Source organism: Ceratotherium simum, chromosome 26, assembly GCF_057802395.1.
Source record: "Ceratotherium simum simum isolate JZ-2026a chromosome 26, ASM5780239v1, whole genome shotgun sequence".
Classification (NCBI taxonomy): domain Eukaryota; kingdom Metazoa; phylum Chordata; class Mammalia; order Perissodactyla; family Rhinocerotidae; genus Ceratotherium; species Ceratotherium simum.
In genome coordinates this window covers 37,117,890-37,140,560 of record NC_141925.1, presented here as the reverse complement: position 1 = coordinate 37,140,560, position 22,671 = coordinate 37,117,890, and the positions used below count along the sequence as shown (strand labels likewise).

The window sequence follows — 22,671 nt, the reverse complement described above, 5'->3', positions numbered from 1 at the left end:
GTCTATATCTACAAAAAAAGTCTTGTTGGATTTTTTGTGAAAGTTTTTTCAAAAATCTTGAAAGGACTTATATAACATGTATCTCAATTTGGGGGAATTGACATCTTTACTATGTTAACATTTCCAATCTCTGGATGTAGTATGTCTCTCCATTTATTTAGATCTTCTTTGCTTTCTTTAATCAGCTTTGTGTAGTTTTTGGCATGTTTTGTCTTGTTTTGTTAGATTTATACCTAATTCTTTTATTTTTTGAGGGCCGTAAGTCACATTATTTTTAATTTTGGTGTCCACGTGTTTATTGCTGGTATATAAAGGTACGTTTGACTTTGTATGTTGATTTTAAGTCCTGTTATCTTGACGAACTCACTTATTAGTTCTAGGCTTTTTTTTTTTTTGTAGAGTCCTTGGATTTTTCTGCGTAGACAGTCATGTCATATGCAAATAGGGTCAGTTTTACTTATTCCTTACTGATCTATATGCCTTTTATTTCCTTTTCTTGCCTTATTTCACTGGCTAGAACTTCCAACACTATGTTGAAGAGTGATGAGAACAGACATCCTTGTCTTGTTTCTGATCTTAGTGGAAAAGCATTCGGTTTGATATTAGCGGTAGGTTTTTTGGTATATGTTCTTTATCAAGTCAAGGAAGTTTATTTCTGTTTTTCTGATTCCCACTTTTTATCATGAATGAGTATTGATTTCTGTCAACTGCTTTCCTGTATCAAATTCATACAATTGTATTGTGTTTGGAAAACACACTCTATATGATTTCAATTCTCTTAAATTTGGGGGGTTTGTTTTGTGGCCCAGGATATGGTCTATATCTTGGAATATGTTCTGTGAGCACTTGAATGTGTATTCTGCTGTTGGGTGGAGTGTTCTATAAATGTTGATTAGATTCCTTGGCTGATGGTATTGTTGAGTTCTTCTATATCCTTGCTGATTTTCTGTCTAATTGTTCAATCAGTTGTTGACAGAAGGATGTTGAGGTTTCCAGGTCTAATTGTGGATTTCTCTGTGTCTGTTTTCAGAGTTTGATTCATGTATTTTGGAGCTTCGTTGTTGGTACAGACACATTTAGGATTGCTATGTCTTTTTGATGTATTCACTCTTTATATAATGTCCCTTTCTCTGGTAGCTTTCTTTTCTCTGAAGTCTACTTTATCTGCTATTAATATAGCCATTTTTGCTTTCTCTGGGTTAATGTTTGCATGACATATCTTTTTCTATCGTTTTTCTTTCTGCCTGCCTGTATCATTACATTTGAAGTGAGTTTTTTGTAGACAGCATATAGTTGTCATATTTTTAAATCTACTTTGTTAATCTGAGTCTTTTAATTGGTGTATTTAGAACATTTACACTTAAGATGATTATTGATATATTAGGGCTTTAGTCTGCCATTATATATTTTGTTTTCTATTCTCTGTTTTTCATTTCTATTTTCTTATCCCTCCCTTCCTGTGGGGTACTTGAATATTTTTTAGAATTCTATTTTGATTTGTTTATAATGTTTTTGAGTGTATCTCTTTATATAGTATTTTTAGGGGTTACTCTAGGTTTGCATTATATATACATAACTTATCACAGTTTACTGGTGTTGTCATTTTACCAATTCAAGGGAAGTGTGGAAACTTTACCTCCTACCTCCCTTTGCTCTCCCCTAGTTATCATGTAATTAAATAGTTGCTCTACATACGTTTAGAACCACATAAGACAATGTTAAAATTTTTGTTTCAAGTCTCACATAATTTAGAAAGCTCAAGAGAAGGAAAGTGTATTGTATTTGCCTTTATTTTTCATTACCATGTTTTTTTCTTCCTCTTTGATGTTCCAGAGTTCCTTCTTAAAAAATCATTTCCTGGAGCTGGCCCAGTGGTGTAATGGTTAAATTCGCGTGCTCTACTTTGGTGGCCTGGGGTTTCACAGGTTCAGGTCCTGGGTGCAGACCTACACACCACTTGTCAGGCCATGCGGTGGCAGGCGTCCCACGTATAAAGTAGAGGAAGATGGGCACAGATGTTAGCCCAGGGACAATCTTCCTCAGCAGAAACAGGATGATTGGCAACAGATGTTAGCTCAGGGTTAATCTTCCTCACCAAAAAAAAATAAAATAAAATAAAAAATCATTTCCTTTTTGTTTAGAGAACTTCTTTAGTCATTCTTTTAGGGTAAGGCTACTGGCAACAAATTCTCTTAGTTTTGCTTCATCTGAGAATGTCTTGATTTTGCCTTCATTCCTGAAGAACATTTTCACTGGGTATAGGATTCTGGGTTGACAGTCCTTTTCTTTCAGCACTTGAAAATTATTGGGTCACTTCCTCTGCCCTCCATGGTTTTTGATGTGAAATCCACTGTCGTTCAAATTGTTTTTCTTCTATAGTTAAGGTGGTGTTTTTCCGTCGCTGCTTTTAAGATTTTTTTCTATGTCTTTATTTTTCAGAAGTTTTCTTTGTTTTTTTCCTGTTTGGGTTATGCTCAGCTTCTTGAATCTATAGAATTTATCTTTTGCCAAATTTGGGAAAGTTTCAGCCTTCCTTTCTTGTAATACTTTTTCAGCCAGCCCTCTCCCCCCGCCTTCTGGGACTCTGATGACATGTGTGTTAGATCTTTTGTTAGAATCCCACAGGTCCCTGATGCTCTGTTCAGTTTTTTCCCCCAGTCTGTTTTCTCTCTGTTGTTCAGAGTAGGTAATTTCTGTTGTTCTGTCTTCTTGTTTACTGATTGTTTCCTCTTTCATCTCTATTCTTCTGTTTAGCTCATCCACTTTGCTTCTTATTTCAATTATTGTATTTTTCATTTCTAAAATTTCCCTTTGGTTCTTTATATCTTCTTTTTCTTTGTTGAATATTTCTATATTTTTCATTTGTTTCTAGTGTGTTCGTAACTGCCTGTTGAGGCATTTTTATCATGGCTGCTTTAAAACCTCTGTTAGACAATTCTAACATTTCTGTCATCTCAGTGTTGACATCTGTTCATTGTCTTTTTTCACTCAGTTTCAGAAATTCTTGGTTCTTGATATGATAAGTGATATTCAGTTGAAACCTGGACGTTTTTGCGCTGTAAGACACTGGATCTTATCTCTCATGACTGTTTTAGCTGACTTTCTTTGATACCACTCTGGCAAAGGAAGCAATATTATGTGGAGGTAGAAGTCCCGGTTCCCTACTCAGTCTCTATTGACACCCAAGGTTGGGGCTCCTCGTTCCTGCTGGGTGGGCGTGGGGCTTCCTCCTCCTCACGTGATTTCCCACTGATATGCAGTGGGAGTGGCTTTTTACCACTGGGTGATGGTGAAACGCCTGATTCTAACATTAACCCAGTGGGGAGTTGGAGGGATGTCTCTTTAATCCTGGGTGGAAGTGGAAGTCCAGGCTCCTCACTTGATCTTCACTGACACCATGGATGGGGGTGTGGTTTGTTATCACCCAGTGTGGATGCAAGTTCCAGCTCCTAATCCATTTTCTCTAACACTACCCCAGTGGGTGGGTTGGGATGCCTCATTACAGCCTGACAAGTGGAAGTCTTGGGTCCTCACTTGGCCTTTGCCGGCCTGGGTAGGGGTGGGGCCACAGTTTTTCTGTGGAGCTTGGCTGGAGTAGGGTGAGTATCGTCTAAAATCTTCTGTCTTGCTAGGCTACCCCTTTCCTGGTCCTCTGGCTAGAGAAAGCAGGCTTTCCTTGGGGCTTTGTTCTCTCCATTTTTTAATGTTTCTGGGTTGCTGGCTTCCTCGGCTCCAAGTCTGGAATATATGAGGCACAAAGAAAATCCAGGGAACTCACCACCCTGTCATTCCTTGGGTTCTGAAGTTGGTAGCTTGTCTTTTTTTTCTCTCTCTTTCACAGCCTTCTTGTGTTTGTTTCATATACAGTGTCCAAGGTTTTTTGTTGTATTTAGCTGGAGGAATAGGGAAAAGTACTTCTACTTTGTCTTCCCAGAATTGGAAATCTCATCTTAGTTTTGAAAGATGTTTTCATGGGGTATAGAATTCTATGTTAACATTTTTAATACTTGAAAGATGTCACTCCACTGTCTTCTGTCTTGTGTTGTTTCTGACAAGAAGTCTGTTGTCAATTTTACCTTGTTCCTATAAACATAATGTTTTTATCAGTGTTTCAAGCAATCTGACTGAGTGGTCCTTTGTGTAGTTTTCTTCATGTTTCTTCTGTTTGGGGTTTGTTGAGATTTACTGTTTCAAATTTGTATAACTTTCAGTCATTTAAAAAACTTTTATTTATAATATCCCTTGATGTGTATATAGAGTCATATTTTGCTAATTTGGGGATTATCATCTGTTATCTTTCAGGTCATGCTGAAGGATTTTGTATGATGTGTACAATGCAAGCACATATTACCCAGGCACTCAGTAATCCTGGGGATGTTATTAAACCAATGTTTGTCATTAATGAGATGCGGCGTAAGTATCATCTACAGTAGTTTATATTAGTATTTATTAGCTAATTGGTCTTTATAGCCTAACTGGTAAAAATGAGTCCCTTATGTTACAGAAAACAAACATTTTATCATACATGGATATGTCTTTAATTATTAACCAATTTTTAGTAAAACATTTGTTATATAAACACACTTTGAAACCTTAAGGCAAAAGATGACAATGTAATAAAGGAGACTGTATTCAGTTTAATATAAGCAAATTAAAATTTTTTTTTAATTCAGTTTGTTAATAAAAGCATTGATAAGTTTTACAATGAATTTTTTCCCAGATATTTGGATTTCCATGCTGAGTAATACTACCTGTAATATTGTCCCACAGGTTTCTTTAAATAGTTCTGAGTTAGTTTTAATTCAGTGAATGAATATTACACTATACATAGTGATGGGAATTATCAAAATAAAGTTAATTATACTCTTAAAGAAAAATTTATACTCATAACTTAGCAAATTTGTGGATAAATTTCACTTTTTCTATTTAAATTCTAAATGACTTTAAAATTTTCTTTCTGTTGTAATGATCCTGATCGGTTACATGAAATTCTTTTGTGCACTTTGTGTGTTTTTTGCAATAAACTTTTACATCATCTTAGTTAACTGAGTTGAAATAAAAAATGCATGCAAATAAAAAAACCCTAACTCTTAATCTAGTGTCTAGCTGGGTAATTACGAGGGTGGATAGTTATGCAGTGACAATCTATAATCCTTTTGCCTAAAAAGCTGCTGAAGATGAAAAGGTGTGATGTTGGCCTGTGGCACTATTGACAGGCCAGAAGAGACACTGCAAAAACTCTTTAAACATTGTTGGATCCCGGCAGGGTTTTAGCCAGGGGTGATTTTGTTTGTTTAATTCTGTATATACGGCAGACATGATTAATATTTTTAAACCTAGTCTTTAAGAAAATGTCATTGCTGTGTGTTTGTGTATACATACATCCACAAACACACACATATAGTTGAATCATGAAATTGCCATTTTTGTAGGTCAAAACTGGTGGAATATTGGCAATTTCATATGATTCAATCTAATATATATGTATATTCATACATAAAACATTATATATTTTATTGTGATATTATTTATACTTTTGTTTTTATTATTAATTTTGTATTGCAACTGTTTAGTCAATTAGAAACAGGGCTGAAATGTTACTGTGCAACTGAGAATGTAACATGTTCTGTAGGTTATTGGGCTAGAATTTAGATAGGTTCAGACATTTATGTTTTGCATGGATTCTCTTAGGGAGATCTAGCATCAAATTTAAGGTATGTGCACTACCATAACATTTTCAACAAATTTCTGAGACAGTACAGCCAAAGTTGAATTTATTCAAGTATAATTTTATTAACTTGCTGAAGATAGTCAAGTCTCTGGGCTCGCAGAAACTCTAGCCCACCTGGGCTTTTCATGGTCTAAAGATCATGGTCCTAGCCGTTCTCAGGGTAGCTTGTGTTAGTGCTGTTTCCTTGTAAAATAATTATCAAACATTTTCTAACCAACATACTGTCATAAGATATAACTTTTGGAGGGTACAGCTTGGGCATATTATATGTGAAGATAAAGCTTTGTCTTTCCTTCAACTTTCTAGGTATAGCTAGGCACTTCCGCTTTGGAAACCAAGAAGATGCCCATGAATTTCTTCAATACACCGTTGATGCTATGCAAAAAGCATGCTTGAACGGCAGCAATAAGTGAGTACAGTATGACAAAGCTTGGGTCATTTCTTCCCTCTGCATCACCAGCTCACCAGAATTCAGTTTCGCCTTTTACGATGAATGTACAGAGCACTGTGTTTGCTTCACCTTTTGACTTTGCACTGCCTCTTCCTCAAGTGACTCGCATTATTTTAAAATAGTTAACATTTTAAAAGATGTGCTTAATATAATAATTTGGATTTAATTATAGATGTCAGGAAATGAATATTTGTCTTGCCATTATTTAATTTCTGAGTATCAGCATCTCTCTGCAGATCTAAAACTAACCACTTCTCCTTTCTAGTTGTGCCTGACATTTTCTCTGTTGACCTCCAGCCTCTGAAATCTGTATTTATTCCCTGCGTCTTTCTCACCCTGGTCAGTTACCAGTTCCTGCAGTTTCTTCCTTTAAATCTAAGAGCAGACTTGAGAGGAAGATTGGAGAAACAATTAGATAACAAGTTCTAACCCACTTGCTATTGCCTAACACACCTGGTAAATCTCCCATTCCGTTCCCACTGCCGCCAGCGCTGCCTTGGCCAGGCTTTCGTCTGGATGGCGATCAACTACAGAACAGAGGAAAACGCTCTGCATTCCCTGCCGTCACCAGCCAGTCCTCACACTCACTATCTCAGTCCTGCTAAGGGTGTCTTCCTATTGGTCCTTGCTTCAGGGCCAAATTCTTGCCTTAATTTCAAAGTCCCTTGCTAATACTATCCTACCTCTCTTCCTCTCTCCCCTACCCTCACTGTGTTCTGGTCAGGCAAGACTATTCTCTGGCTGCCGCACAGACTGATGTCTTTTTATTTTGTGGCTCTCCTGTTTGAATTCTCGTTCCTTTATAGACATACATGCTCTTAAAATCTGGTCATAGCTTCGGTAATTTTTGTAGAACTCCTCTCTCGTATAACTGTTCGACTGTTTTTCAGATTAGATAGACACACCCAGGCGACCACACTCGTTTGTCAGATATTTGGAGGATATCTGAGATCTAGAGGTAAACTTTTGTTTAAAAATTGATAAAGTGATGCATGTGGTTTAAGAAAGGCAAACAGTAGGAAAGGGTTAATAATGCACACTATGTCTCCCTTCCAGCCCAGACTCCATCACTCTTCCTCAAAGGCAACCCCCAGCCCAGTTTGTAGTACATCCTTCTAGTAGTTTCCTATGCATAAACAGACTAGGAGCATGTTAGATATATCCGTTTCATTTTTCTGTTAACATTAGAAATCTTTTTACGTTTCAGCACATATAGCTGAAATTATACATTTCAGCACCAGTCTTTCACAGTTGCAGTAGTAGTCTATTTATTTTAGTCCCCTATCAATGGATATTCAGGCTGTTTCTAATTTTTTTAGTGTAGTTATTACCATCAGTGCTTCTTTGAGCATCCTTGTACACATGCCTTTATGTCCATGTAAAAGTGTATATATCTAGGGTAAGTTCTTAGAATTTCTGCATCAAAGGGTGTGTTTTAAATTTTGATGCTGCCATATTGTCCTTCCAAGAGGTTATACCAGTTTACATTCCAACCAACAGTGTATGTGGGCCAAATTCATGACACTTTGACTCACATTGTGTAGTATGAAAAATTTTTGCCCAATCTGATAGGAGGAAAATGTACCTTGTTTTAATTTATTATTTTGAAATAGGATTTTTGTGTTCTGTCATTTCAGTAGTTGGTATTGCCACAGTGATTACACTTTGCTTATGCTTTGCATTTTGTTTTTATTTCAGTCAAATGTTTAAACTGCAAAGGTGTCTCAGATACTTTTGATCCGTATCTTGATATAACATTGGAGATAAAGGTAAACTTGATAATTGTTGTGGTAGTAGAGTTTTAAAAAAATCAATCATACTTTACATAACTTTGTGTACTTAGAGTTCATTTATAATTTACACTAAACTTGTTGGAGAATATGAATTAAAAAATTTCATATGCGAGGGCTGGCCCAGTGGCGTAATGGTTAAGTTCGCAAGCTCCGCTTTGGCGGCCTGGGGTTTGCAGGTTTGGGTCTTGGGCACGGACGTGCGCACCACTTATCAAGCCGTGCTGTGGCAGGCGTCCCACGTATAAAGTAGAGGAAGATGGGCACAGATGTTAGCCCAGGGCCAATCTTCCTCAGCAAAAAGAGGAGGATTGGCAACAGATGTTAGCTCAGGGCTAATCTTCCTCACCAAAAAAAAAAAAAAAATTCATATGCTAAGACTTTATTTAGAGGTGATTAGTTAAGCTTTGTAGTAGGCATCACTTAATCTTTTTTATCATTCTTTGACTTTTTACTTAATACATCTGAATAAAACCAGATTCTAGTGCCTATATTCGCCAAATTTAGATAGTGGTTATTCTTTAGAAACTGTTTTGCTTCTCTCATTTTCTAAACTCCTCTTTTTTGTTCTTAAGCTTCTGTTTTGTTTTTGTTTTTGTTTTTGTTTTTTGTGAGGAAGATCAGCCCTGAGCTAACATCCATGCTAATCCTCCTCTTTTTGCTGAAGAAGACCAGCTCTGAAGCTTCTGTTTTTCTGATTGCAAGTGTAATACATGCTTATGATGAAGATGAGAAACATTGCAGATACATAAAAGATCCCATTCCTCCGAAATCTCATTAACACTTTTGACATAAACTGTTCCAGAACACATTATTTGCCGTTTATAAAAATGGGTTTACACCTTATGTCTGTTTGGCCACTTGCTATTTTCATTTAATTCTGCTTGGGGACCTCTGTGTGTGTGCTTTGGCAGTGTGTGGTAGTCCAGAGAGTGGATATACCATGGTTTACGTGCCTGATTCCTTGCTGGAAGATATTTGGTTTGTTTCCAGTTTTATGCTATTTTTAAATAATGCTGCAGTGAGCAACCTCATGTTTTTGTTGTCTTTAATCTGCTCATTTTTCAATGGGAGGGGAAATCATTCGGTGTGTACATGTATAAAAGTGAACATCATCATAAAAGAAAATTTTCTTTTTCCATAAAAATTCACATTTGCTTTTATACCTTTGAGTCTTCTTTTTTCTTTTTTTCTAACAAGTGGCGGTGAGTGGTTTGAGTGGTAATGTGGTGTTGATGCTGTTCTCTTCCCAGGCTGCTCAGAGTGTTAACAAGGCATTGGAGCAGTTTGTGAAGCCAGAACAGCTTGATGGAGAAAACTCATACAAGTGCAGCAAGTATGATGGATAGTGCCGGTTACTGTAGTGGGAGGCAGGGAGGCTTGGCCTGAAAGAGTTTAGTGTGTCTGAATAACCCCTCCAGATTCCCTCTAGCTTCTGATACCGTCTGGGAAAGCACTGGGTCTCTAGTTTCCAAGGGCCAGGGTATGCAGTGTCTAAATGTTTACATTCTTTAGAGATGTGCACCTCTGTGTCCTTGGGAGACATGGTGCCTCGTTACTGGGAAGGTTTGGTGGGAGGGGGGAGATAACATCATCCATACACCACATGGCAGTGCTGCTGCGGAGGAAGGTGCAGCGTGGGAAGACGTGTCTGTGTGGAGCAGCCATTTCGTTGACTCTCCTGTTGTAAAAGGGTCGGGATGAAGTGGGGAGTCACTTTCTCCCAGAATAGTTTAAGGATCTTTCTCTCTTATGGTTGTTTCCCAGGATTTGGGGTAGTACCTGCTGGAAACCTCTGATTTTGATTATTCATTAGTGCATTTCCCTATGAAGTCAAGAGAGCCTATTTTAAGAAAGCCCTGTTTCATATGTTTTAAGTAGATTTTCATTTTATAGTCAGATAATACAGGTAATCATTACTAATGAATATTCATTTTGTGGGGAGGAAGGCTCCCTTCTACCCAACACCATAGAGATTTCTCCTTTTGTTTCAAACTCCATGGACATTTCTGATCTTTACTTTTCTTTCTTTCGTATCTAGATAGGGCTTTGTTTTCATAGAATTATACCGGCCTGAAAATCTGTTAGTTTTTCGGTTTGTTTTGAATTGAGAGAAACTTGTTATTAATCTAGTTTTAAAACTGTCAGTGACCTTTGTTACTTGACATCTCAGAATTGTCCTATATTCCTTTTTTCTCTCATGCAAATCAAGCCATTTCCCTCTGTATTTTAAATTTTAATATTTTCACTTTTGGTTAAAAGGGGTGGTGTTTCTCATCTAGTATCCTTCTTTTGGAAACTTAATTTAGAGTGTTTCAGAGAAATAACAAGAGAAAGACTAAAAAACCAAAAAAATACATATTAATCTTCTTAATCCTTTGTTTCTGTTTTTTTCAAGGTGTAAAAAGATGGTTCCAGCTTCAAAGAGATTCACTATACATAGATCTTCTAATGTTCTTACACTTTCTCTGAAACGTTTTGCAAATTTTACTGGTGGAAAAATTGCTAAGGTACGTAGATAATATTATTAGTAACCTTTTATGTTGAACCTTTCAAGGCTTAAGTGTCAGTAGCTATTAAGGGTTATAAACAATGTAAGTGAACAGTTGTGTTACCTGATTTTCTGAGTTCTTCCAGCACTTGATAGTGGAAAAAAAAAAATGTCGAAGAATTGAGCTAGGAGTTTGGTCTGTGTGTGAGTGTGTGTGTTTTTTTCTCTGTTAGTTGGGTAGACTTTCTGATGATCAAGTTGGTAACTATTATCTGCATTTGGGCTTCACAGTCAGTGAAGGTAATGAGCATCCGGATGCATGGAGAGCTTGTGTCACTTGAAATCCAGAGAGGACTTCCCTGCTAGGTCTGCCCATTCTTTCATCAACGTTCATTTTCTTGTTTATGTGTTTTCTGATTGGCAGTACACTAAATTTTCCCATTTTCTTCCCACTTTCTAAAGATTGCAAGGGGCCAAAAATTCAGTAGCATGCAAGAGAAATAAACAATCCATCCCTGAATTATTAAAAAATAAAACTAAGTGATGACTAAAGTCTAGAGTTGTCATTCTTTTACTATCTCCTTTGGTGGATTCGAAGAATTCACTTACCGTGGATCCTTATTTGTTTAAAGGAAATAAAGAATACCGTGGGACTGCTTTACATACACTTAGATTCAGATATGCTCCAGGTTAATTGTGTCTTTTGAAATGTGGTTCAACATGTTAGGTTTTGCTAGAACATGAAAGAGTAGTGTTCTGCGGGTCTCTTCCTAGGGGTCTCCTGCCCTGTCTGGCACCAAAATAACCCACACCTGAATATGTGGAATGCTCTCTGCCTTCAGAAATGATGTTTCCTCTCTCTGTTTCTGTTTAGGATGTGAAATATCCTGAGTATCTTGATATTCGACCATACATGTCTCAACCAAATGGAGAACCGATTATTTATGTTTTGTATGCAGTACTGGTACACACTGGTTTTAATTGCCATGCTGGCCATTACTTCTGCTACATAAAAGTAAGCTGTGCAGATTTTGCTAATAACTATTTTTACAATGCACTGTAAGATAGCACTGGCGTTCTTGGGAAGAAAGGTGGGACCTTTACAATTAAGATGTGAAAGCCTATTTTTCTTATGTTTCTTTTGGTTGGTGTTTTCTTTACCTAATGATATCTAATCTCTCTTTTATTGGCTCTTTTTTGCAGGCTAGCAATGGCCTCTGGTATCAGATGAATGACTCCATCGTGTCTACCAGTGATATTAGATCGGTACTCAGTCAACAAGCTTATGTTCTCTTTTATATCAGGTATTGTCAGGAAAACAGATTTTCACATTTTCTGTTATGTCGTTTCTCTTCATTTCATCAACATATTTAAATTAAATATTGGTTTTTTTGTTTTTTTTTTTAAACAGCAGCTTAATTGTGCTGGGAGAATAGGGAAGGTAGTTTTTGAGTATGGATTATGAGTGTAATTTAGTCCCAGCTCTTTGGCAGATTAACAGTGAAACATGCAGAGGAAGGAAAGGAAAGGTGGTAGCCGAGGAGGGTAGGCTTCTGCTGCTTCAGCAAACGGGGTGGGCCTGGGGGCCGGGGAGGCCGTGGGTGGAGGCCTCAGGCAGGGAACTCTGACTACCTGGGTGTGGTCACCTCACAACCGCTGAGCAAAGGCAGCCAGTCACCTCGCTGGGCCAGCACCAGCACCCCTGCTCATTTCTCTCCTGTTGCTGCCGCGTACTCTGATGCACGAATCCCATTTCTGGAAATGTATGGCTTTGAGAAAAATCTGATGTGTGCTCCAAGGTATTCATTTGTCATAGCTGAAAATTAAAGAACGTGCTAAAATTTCTAACAGCAGCAGAATGATCATATAAATTGTAGCATATCCATATGTTGAAATATTATGCAGCTGTTAAAAGTGATTTTTATGAAGCTTTTTTTAGTGATACGAGAAAGTAAGTGTTCAATATATATGGACGAAAAGCAGTTCGAAATTTTAACACACTGGTATTGAAAAAAATCAGTACAGGCTAAAGCCTGAGGGATAATCCACTAAATCTGAGTAGTACATGCCTCTAAGGAGTGGGATGAAGCACAGTGTTTTTGTTTATTTCTAACTTTTCTGGATATTATAAATTTTCTATAATGGTATGCACTTATAATTAGAAAAATATAAACAAACGGCAAAGAAAAATAGCTTTCAGATCGTGCCATCCTCAGAATACACAGGAAAAAATACCATTTGCCCATTTACCCTCGTTATCTGAGCACCTGACATGGAACTAAAGGGGATCCTGTGTGTAGCTCTGCACATTGCAGCATATCAGTCTGTCTGAGGGGTCATAAGTGAATCTCTTCTAAGGATATGTCCTTTATAACCCTAAGTAATATCACTCTTTGTCCCCAGGTCCCATGATGTGAAAAATGGAGGTGAACTTACGCATTCCACCCACAGCCCCGGCCAGTCCTCTCCCCGACCAGTCATCAGTCAGCGAGTTGTCAACAACAAACAGGCCACATCAGGGTTTATTGGACCACAGCTTCCTTCTCACATGATAAAGGTAACATGCCATAGGTGCAATATCATCTTTATGTTAATTTTTTTTAATGTATCATTCAAACCCTCTAGCTAACATTGCAGTGGTTGCCACGTCCTCAGATACAACTAAATTTCTTGTCAAGAAAGTTTATTCAAGCCATTTATTATAAAATACTTCAAATCTACAGAAAATCTCAGAGTATGAATGTAATGATCAAGAGGAAAGTCTGGGTATAAGTATATTTACATGCTAAAGATTTGAATTCTCACTTTGGACTTCCATTCACTTAGTGGATTAAATATTTGGGGATTCTTGATTAATGCTGGACTCTGAGAAAGTGACCCTTTTACAAAAAAGAACACTTTAATTATGTCCATTTAGCCCTTTCAGGAGTGTGGCGTTTTCCGTCTGCCATCCAGCTGGGTCTGATCACACTCCACCAGGGCTTCTCAGGGAGGATTGATGGGGTGCCTGGGTCGTCTGGGTCCCGTGATGTTCCAAGTCTTCACAGAGTGGAGGCCTAATTTTTGCTAGACTTACGTGTTGAGATGGTAGACAACCTGTCTACATGTTGGAATAATCCCTGTCATCTGTGCTGTAGTGTCTTAACGACCTTTCAGTGTGAGTTTAATTTGTTTTGAATCAGCAAACAAATTGTCTATTTAAATACTGTTTACTATGGACATTGGACAGTGCTGGATTGTAGCAGGAGTCACAAATCAAATGCCTTTGGGAGCGGGACATGCAGTAGGCTCCTGAGTTGGGCTCTGCTTACAAGTGACATCAGGACACTGGCCAGCTAGAGAGCACATGCCCTGTGCAGAGGGGCGGCTGCTATTGATTTTTCGAGTCTTTTTTTTTTTTTTTTTTTAACATGAAACCTTCCGATGTTAAGATAGCACCTAATTCAGATATTTAAGAAAACATCGTGAAGGCCAAACAGAATTCACCTAGGAACCAGATTTCCCCCATGACCACCAGTTTGCACCCTTTGGGATATAGCAGCAGTAGGTGGAATCTGGAGCAAAATAACGGCCTGAGTTGGAGTCAGAGACATCATGGGGGGAGGGGATGGCTTGGCCAGTGCTGTCTGAAGCATCTCTTCTGTGCCTGCCCCCATGGCCGTCTCCCTAGCTCCCTTGGCCAGTGGTAATTCCCTGCTGGCTGGTGCTTCCTTCTGCCTGTACAGCAATGGGCTCCCAAGAAACTCAACCAAGGAGAACATATGTGACTCCATGTCCAAAGGGGCCTGTTCATTTCTGTAAGATTAGAGCAGAAAGAATTTGGCCTAGGGGTTGTTCTCTGACAAAAATAGTTGTCCCTATTTATTGATTAATTTCTAGAAAACCGGGACCTGTGAGAGGTTTATGGTGGGCAGGAGCAGATGAGAGGAGAGATGTTTCTAGATATGTGAAACTTGTTATTCATAAAAAGAAAAAGATGACCAAAATGAGAAGGACCCACAGCCAGAATGGATTCTGTGTCTGTGACTGTTTCTGGAACTCTCATCCGAATGTGGTCTTCTTACTTTCAGAACCCACCTCACTTAAATGGCACTGGACCATTGAAGGAAACGCCGAGCAGTTCCATGTCGAGTCCTAATGGAAATTCCAATGTCAGCAGGGCTGGTCCTGTTAATGCTTCGACTTCTGTTCAAAACTGGTCAGTTAACAGGTCCTCAGTTATTCCAGAACATCCCAAGAAACAAAAAATCACGATCAGTATTCACAACAAGTTACCTGTTCGCCAATGTCAGTCTCAGCCTAACCTTCACAGCAATTCTTTGGAGAACCCAAACAAGCCTGTTCCCTCCTCTACCGTTACCAGTTCTTCCGCAATACAGTCTACCTCGAGTGCATCTGCGGCGTCGGTTTCTAGTAAAGTAACAAAGCAGATTACCCCGAGTGAGTCCTGTTCCAAGCCAGTGATGAACGGCAAGTCCAAGCTGAACTCAAGTGTCCTGGTCCCCTATGGCGCCGAGTCATCTGAAGAGTCTGACGAGGAGGCCAAGGGCCTAGGCAAGGAGAATGGTCTGGGTACGACCGAGAGCTTGCACTCTTCTGCTCAGGATGCTGAAGATGAGGAGGTCTCTCAGCACGAGCTTCGAGAACCTGTTACTCTAAATGGTGCTAATAGTACAGACAGCGACCTGAAAGAAAACGGTCTGTCATTTGATGGTGCCAGTTGCCAAGTCCAGCCCGCTCTACACTCGGAAAACCCCTTTTCTATGGCAAATGGTCTACTTGGAAAGGTGAGTGAGTGCCGGCTGGAGGGCAGGGAGGTTGGGGGGCGGTGGGCTTTGTTTTGCCTCTCAGTTATGGCAGTTCACTTGGCTGGATTTCAGGGGGCATGGAGTGGCAACTAGAGTTGAAATATCTTCGTTTTTTATTGTAGTTGGTGCCTGCTCCTCTGCCACCTCTCCCAGAAGACAAAATCTTAGAGACCTTCAAACTTAGCAACCAAGTGAAAGGCTCGACAGATGAAACGAGGTAAGATAATAAATTAGAGGAAATGAAACTGCATGATAGGAAATCACAGTAGTGCCTGTGGATGTGTTGCTATTTTCTCTCTGTGGAAGTCTTATAATGAACCTTTTGAATTCTGGAATGATGTGAATAATGATCTATAGAATTTGTTAATTTGCCTTTTAGAAAAGTAAAGAAAAAATTTATTAGGGGCTGATAGTCCATGAAAACTTGATGTCTTCAAGCTGGCATTTTCTTCTCCTGCATAGCCTTGTCTCTCTGGGGAGGGATGTTGTTAGCACACTTCTGAATTTGACACACAGCACTGTCTCGTTTAATCCCCTTAATGACAAATATATGAAGATATGTTAAGGTTATAGGGCAGGGGTTCTGCACTCTATCAAGTAGCAAATATTTCGTTATGCCCCCTCTAGAATTCTGAAATTAAATTCACAGATAAGACAATCTGTCTTCACACTTAATTTTTTTAAAAAAATCAATATGTTGACCTACCTGTAATATAGTGGGAATAAAAGGAAAGGAATTTATAATGCAGTGGTATTCCAGTCTGTAAACAACCAGACGAGACCGCACTGCTGCAGGACGCAATAATGCAGCCGGGGCCTTGCAGCTGTGCAAGTGACAGTTTAGAATGTGGCCTGATGTTGGGAGCTCAGTGCCACGCACAGATTCGCCGTAAGGGATGTAATGTCCTCATAGTGGACAACTTTTGGTGAAGTCTGACCAACTCTAGATTTACTTAGTAGTTGTGTTCCTGGAAAATCTAGTGTCCATGAAAACGGCCAATAATGTTATAACCGGAGTTTCTCCCCAGCAGGACGTGGATGTGGGACACTTGCGTGTCATGTGAGACTGCCTACTTTGCCCCCTGCCCACTAGTGCTAGTGGGGCTCCCCTATCATTGTGACAACCCGGAAATGCAGCCCACACTTCAGAGTGGCCCCTGGCCAGTGGGCATGCCCTCGCTGAGAATCACTGTCAGGAAGCTTAATTATTAAAACGGAATAGAGCCATCTGGTGGGCAGAGAACCCTCATTCCCCGTTTACCTTAAAGGTGGAATAGCTTGAGGACTCAGTCACTTGCAAAATGACTTTCCTATTGTTTCTTTCCTAGTCCAGCTCAGTTTGTCCTCACATGTAGCATGTGTGAGGATTCTTACAGACAGTTGTATAAACAAAGCCGTGCAATATTGCCCCTGAGCGTGTGCTGCTCTGCGTGCTGGCGTGAGACTCACTGGCGTGCTCTGGGGGACTTGTCTGTGTTGACTCTTTATGTGTTCTCTGATATTTTCCCACTAAACAGGGGCCACGCCAGGGTTTTTATTGTTTCCTGGCAGCTTTCATTAACCTCAAGAACACATCAAAAGCTCTGCAGCAGGCAGGGGCAGAGTCCATTTGCTACAGAAGGTTTTTCTAAAGCCTCGGTGATTCCTCACAGTTTATAAGTAATTCAGGGAGTGTTGGCTCTGTTTGGAGATAGCTACTCTGCCTCTGAGGCTCCAGGAGAAATTCAGAGAAAAAGAATCCAGAGGCAAAGTAAGAGCCCCAGTCATCGTTTGACTTTTTTGATAGTTCCAAAAAGACTTAGTTATTAAGAAGAATTAGAAGTATATCTGAAAACAGGAGGAGCCTAGAACTGCAGAATTATTGTTACTGAAAAATGGGGTAGGAGGTAGGCTTGATGTAAAATTTTATGTTTTTCTTTAATGAGAGAAAGAGAAAATTTGAAATTTCCAAAAACGATAAGCCCAATATTGGGTTTCAACCAGATAGATTAAAGGCATAAAATATTTAGTAAAGGGATGTTTTGAAGTGTTTGTCCCTGTAAGGCACTGACAAAACCCTATACAGCAGTCAAGCGGATGACTGATCTGTGTGTTTCTTTGTTTTGCTGGGGCTGCAGTACAACCAGGATGGAGGAGAGCCCTGCAGAGGGTCCTGAGGCAGACCCAGAGGCCAGCGGCCCCACTCCAGACGCCCGTGAGAAGCTGCAGACACTCACGAGTCTCAGCAGCAAGTTACAGAAGGCTCTGCTGCTCTCGGACTCCAGCGTCAAAGCTACCAAAGAAGAAGTCTTGGAGACCGTTTCAGCAAAGCCTGAGGAGTCTCTGCCCAATGTCAATGCTCTCTGTAACGCCAGCAGGAGTACCGTAGGGGACGATCAACTTTCTAAACTATGTGAGCCTGGGAATTTGACAAACGATCCGAGCAAACCATCCCAGGCTGTAAAAGGGACGTCACTAGAGAGTCCCCGGGACTCGGCAACCGTGGAAACAGTGGGGAGGTTGAGCCCGAGTTCCCTAGCGCGTTCCGAGGGTGACCGTGAGCATGAACGCGTAGTTTATAGCAGTCGAGACAAGTGCATGGACGTGGAGGACCCTTCCAAAAGCCCAGAGGTGTCTACAGTGGAGTTGCCCTCCCCTCAGTTAGACAAGATCACAGAAAATCATTTGGAGGGGCGTCCTGAACAAAGTAACGGTGAGAGATGTGAAGAAAATAGGGTTGCACAAAAAGTTCAGGATCATTCTCCAGTTAAGGAAAAAATCAGTGGCCTCAGAAAAGTTGATCGAGGACATTATCGCAACCGCAGAGATCGCTCCTCCAGTGGAGAGCGCGCGAGGGAAAGTAGGAGCAAGACCGAGGACCATTATCACAAAAGGCGGCACTGCTACGTGAGAGAGCGGGCCAAGCAGAACCGCCACAGGCCAGAACACTGCAATGGGAGCCAGCACCACCCGTGTCACGGAGAGAGAGGCAGCCCCAGTGAGCGCCGCTCCCTCGGCAGGTACAGCCACCACCACTCTCGAAATAGAGGCGGGTCAGACCAGGAATGGAGCAGGTACCACCATTCGGAAAGCGAACACTCCTGGGGCCGGGAGAAATACTACCTAGAGAAGATGAGATGGGACAAATGCAGGTATTACCACGACAGGTACGCCCCCTATCCAGCACGAGAGGTGTGGGAGTGGAAGCCTTTCCACGGTGACCGAGAGTATGACAAGGCAGGTCAGTACCCCAGCCGGCCGCACAGAGACTACTCTAAAAGCAAGAAGGGGTATGAGTTGGTTGCTAGAGAGAAGGGCCGTCACCATTTCAGCAACCTGCGAACAGGCCCACCCCACGCCCTTCCTCTGTACCCTGAGAAGTACGCCCAGGAGAAAGTTGCACTTGTAGCCGAAGACAACAGCTGTGACCTCGCTGATCGGTTTCACGAACACGATGATGTCAAGTCACGGAAACGGAGGTATGATAGTATAGAAAATCCTGACAGTCACGTAGGAAAGAAAGCCTGGAGAAGCTTACCACAGGATCCTTTAGGAGAGCTTAAAGTGAAGAAGCACAAAAAATCAAAGAAGAAAAAGAAATCCAAAGACAAACACCGAGATCGAGATTCCAGGTGAGGGTGTGGGGCGTGCAGGCAGTGGTGGGAGATGGTCAGCAGTCAGCTCAGTGTGGATTTCTCCCCTAACCCAGCTTAGCAGCCAGCGAAGGGCTATGTCACGTTTATATTAGTTTGATTTGTATTTTTCATCTCTGAAAAATGTGTTTTGAGATTGCACTATTTTTACAGATTTCTAAAGTTTATCTCTGCTTTTAAGCTATATCTTGTTTCATGGTATTGTAAAATGCCTGAAAACCTCATTTTTCAGAATTTTATATTGCCATTTGCAGTTAATGCCTTGTAACTTCTAGGAGTAAGTGTGCAATGTTCTGTAAATGAAAACTTGGGAGTCTTTGACTTCACGATTGGTGTTAATGTTCTTATTTGTCTGATGTAGTTTATTTTCATATCTGTTAAGCCTTTCTTTGAATTCAGTGACTACCAGGTGGGCAGAAAATGGGAGGCCGCCGTCCTTTTGCTCTTTGATTGGAGATGCATCATTTGTTGCCTTCGTCTGTTTTTCTGTCTCCATTTCTCAATTTGAAATCTAATTGGAAAATTTGTTTTCGTATTTCTAAAAAGTTAAATTGGTTGGTGGTTGTCTTGAAAGTGACTTAATCCGTGATGAGATGGATCAGCACAAACAGAATTACTGTACATTTTATAGTATGCATGTGACATCTCTGAGGAAGAGATTACCAAAGGCCATAGGGAAACAGACAGTGGTTACTTGAGGGAAAAGAATTCTAATCATTCACCTCCTCCCTCCTGTGTGCCTGAAACACCTGGCAAAAATATTTTTTCCCTCAGCCCCTAGTTTCAAGAAAAGTTAGCAAAATCCCCCTTCTTGTGTTTTAGCCAATACCTTAGCTCCTGAGCAAAGCTCAAGGCAATGGTGGGTTGAAGTTGGTGAATTTATGACCCCGGAATTAAGAAATTATTATAATGAAAACAAAAAACACATTTTTCATTAGATAAGAATTTTGCCTGTGTTTGTATAATGAGTGTCCACAGTAGTGGGTATAAAAGCCAAGGACCAGTTCTCTTTGAGGTGGCTTTGTGTTTGTTTGGTGGTGTGAATTCTGGCTGCTTCTTCTGCAGGCATCAGCAGGATTCAGATCTTTCAGTAGCATACTCTGATGCTGACCTCCACAGACACAAAAAAAAGAAGAAGAAAAAGAAGAGACACTCAAGGAAATCAGAGGACTTTGTTAAAGATTCAGAACTACACTTACGGAAGGCCGCCAGCTATGAGACTGTTGACCATTTCCGGAGGACTGACGGTGGCTTTCTCCTCACCGATGGCCTGCCTCTGGAAGGTGTTGGACCTTTCTGTGAGAAAACAAAACACTTCAGGATGGAAAGCAGGGATGACAGGTGTCATCTGTCTGAGTGTGGCCAGGGTAAGAGGAGATACTCGGAATTAAGAACATAGGAACTGTTTTTGTTGGAAGAGGGGATTAACACAGGGGAAGAAAAGCTCCGATGGTGTGAAAGGGTGCCCGTCCCTGCGAGCCCCGGCACTCTGCTCCCTCGGCCTCGACTCCTGGACGGAGACGCGCCTCAGCTGCGTGGTCTGGATGTTTAGCACTGATCCCTTAGCATTTACTGAAAACCCGAGTCACACGGAACCGGGCCCAGCAGAACCTCTGTCATCAGCCCTCTGGAACTTATGGCTCTGGGTATCTGAGTATTTGTCTCATGAAGGACCAGAACTTTGGTTTTTAAGCCATTTCTGATAGAAGTATTTTTGCAGTATATTCTCTCTCTCCTAAATCCTTAAACCTCTAGCATTCTGAGTATAACCGGAAACTCGGTGTGATGACTTCGGTCATCGGCACAGCAGCCGGTGGCCCCTGGCCGAGCGATGCCTCTGCGGCATCTGTGCTGGGGGCTTTGGCTCCTGAGGAGTCGGCCTCTGCCGGCTGGGCTGGCTTGCATTCCTGGCTGCTTTGCACAACTCCATCTTCCCTTGTAATTTCGTAGCCCTTTCTACTCTCCGACTGCCCTTAAAGCAGCTCCTCTCCTCTCTCACTTGCTTCGGTGGCCTTTGGCTCTGGAGGGCAGTGCTGCACTTGTTGGGCGTGGGTGTAGTGTAGGAGCCAGGGACGGAGAGCAGGGCTTGGCAAACTGCAGCCTGTCTGTGTGCGGCCTGCCAGTTAAGAATGGCTTTCACATTTCTAAGTGGTTGGAAAAGTCCAAAGAACATCATTTCGTTTCACATGAAAATTACGTGAAGTTGACATTTCAGTGTCTAGAGTTACACTGGAGCCCAGCCCAGCTTACTCGTTTACACAGCGTCTCACAGCTTTGGTGCACACAGCAGAGCGAGTCATTGCAAGGAGACCGAATGGCCCAAAAAGCTGAACATGTTTGTCATCTGGGCTTTCGTGGAGAAAGTTTGCCGACCCCTGCCCTAGACACCTGAGGTGCCATGTCGTGACTGACATGTCACCTTGGTTGCACAGAGGCCTCTTGGTTCTCAACTGTGTCTTGGGTTTGGGTGAGATGTCGTGTGTTATGGGGGCAGGCCCATCCCCTCCGGTGGCCCACAGTCAGTGTGTGATTGTTGACTGAGGAGGGACAGATGGCCCCACAGAGAGTTGGCGTTAGGGGAGAACCAGGTAACATGAGGGATAGAATGTTCCCCCGGAGGGGAAGCGCTGTGGGCACTCGGTGTGGCAGGGAGCAGATGAGGAGAACTGCCACCGCCAGCAAAAGGTGAAGCTGCAGTGGTATTTGCTCTGTGTGTTTTTAAAGAAATCAGTATATGCATTTTCAGGTTGGCTTCCCATGAACATTTCAGCAGTTTGGAGAAGGGGTTTTGGTAAGGATTGAGTCCTTCTGACCTCTGCTTGGTGCTTGGGCTGAAGTAGTGAGAGGGGCTGTTGTGCATACTGGGCAGGGCCCCAGGGGATTCTACATGTTGCCAGAATCTTCCTTCCCCTTCAGGCTGCAGGTCTCTCTCATAAGGAGCACAGCCAGAGGCCACCCGTGCAAGTGGGTGGCAGCCCACCCAAAGAGATGGCTCTGGGGGGAAAGTAGGTTGAGTGCGAACCTCGGTAGGCGGCATTTGGTGGCCCAGGCACGTGTTTCCAGGGACTCAGTCAGGCTTTGTGTGGAGCAGTGGCCCTGTGTTCCTGTTCTTGATCCAAGTGCACCCCACGACGGGTGTGCAGCCAGCACTTCTGCTGTGAGCGGGCTGAGGAGCCCACGTGCCTGTCCCATTCTGTCCTCCCCAAGAAGGGCCGCCTGCTTGGCCTTCGATGCCAAGCATCCCTGCCATCTGGCTGAGGACAGACCCTTTGTCTGCCACATGTCCTCTGTCCTTGTACCTTGACCACTTACCTCTTCCTGTGACACTCCTGTTCTCTGGCTCCATTAAACTCTCCATTTATTTGGCCTCAGGTCCATTCTCTGTACTGTTAAATGCTGATCATTTGATGGGGCGAGAGTGGACTGTGCCCCCGAGGGTACGGCTTTCCACTGGGACCAGCGGCCCTCGGTCATCTCACAAACTCTTGCTTTCAGTGAAGCCCTTGGAGAAGTAGCTACGTGACAGCATATCCTTGCTCCTCCTCGTGTAGCAGTGATTTCAGGCAACAGACAGTAAACTACTGAGAACTGATTCTAAGTGTGACCACTTCATGCAAGCACACAGCATAGGCACTAACAATTTTGCAAAACCATCATTAAAATCTCTTTCCTAACCTTTGCTTTCTAGGTGATTGAAAACTTGGCCTCAAAACAAAAAATTCACTAGTTATGGTAAGCTGTTTTCCTATCTGTTTCATTATCGTAGTG

The 22,671-nt window shown here is 41.6% G+C and overlaps 1 protein-coding gene across 4 annotated transcripts in view; it reads left to right on the top strand.

Annotated features, from left to right (window-relative positions):
- Positions 1-22,671, top strand: part of USP42 (ubiquitin specific peptidase 42) — a 42,779-nt gene that overhangs the window by 17,976 nt on the left and 2,132 nt on the right. For 3 of the 4 annotated variants that reach the window (XR_015548612.1, XR_015548610.1, XR_015548611.1), the window contains 13 exons: positions 4,303-4,413; positions 6,038-6,140; positions 7,073-7,140; positions 7,881-7,951; positions 9,226-9,308; positions 10,371-10,482; positions 11,338-11,478; positions 11,667-11,767; positions 12,867-13,020; positions 14,534-15,250; positions 15,394-15,488; positions 17,389-18,882; positions 19,969-22,635. Coding sequence is in view for 1 of the 4 variants with exons in the window: in XM_087417534.1 (XP_087273660.1) it covers positions 4,303-4,413; positions 6,038-6,140; positions 7,073-7,140; positions 7,881-7,951; positions 9,226-9,308; positions 10,371-10,482; positions 11,338-11,478; positions 11,667-11,767; positions 12,867-13,020; positions 14,534-15,250; positions 15,394-15,488; positions 17,389-18,882; positions 19,969-20,270; positions 22,592-22,599 (3,560 nt within the window). In the remaining 3 variants the exon portion in view is untranslated. The remainder of the gene's footprint in view (positions 1-4,302; positions 4,414-6,037; positions 6,141-7,072; positions 7,141-7,880; positions 7,952-9,225; positions 9,309-10,370; positions 10,483-11,337; positions 11,479-11,666; positions 11,768-12,866; positions 13,021-14,533; positions 15,251-15,393; positions 15,489-17,388; positions 18,883-19,968; positions 22,636-22,671) is intronic. The other variant, XM_087417534.1, reaches the window with a different exon arrangement.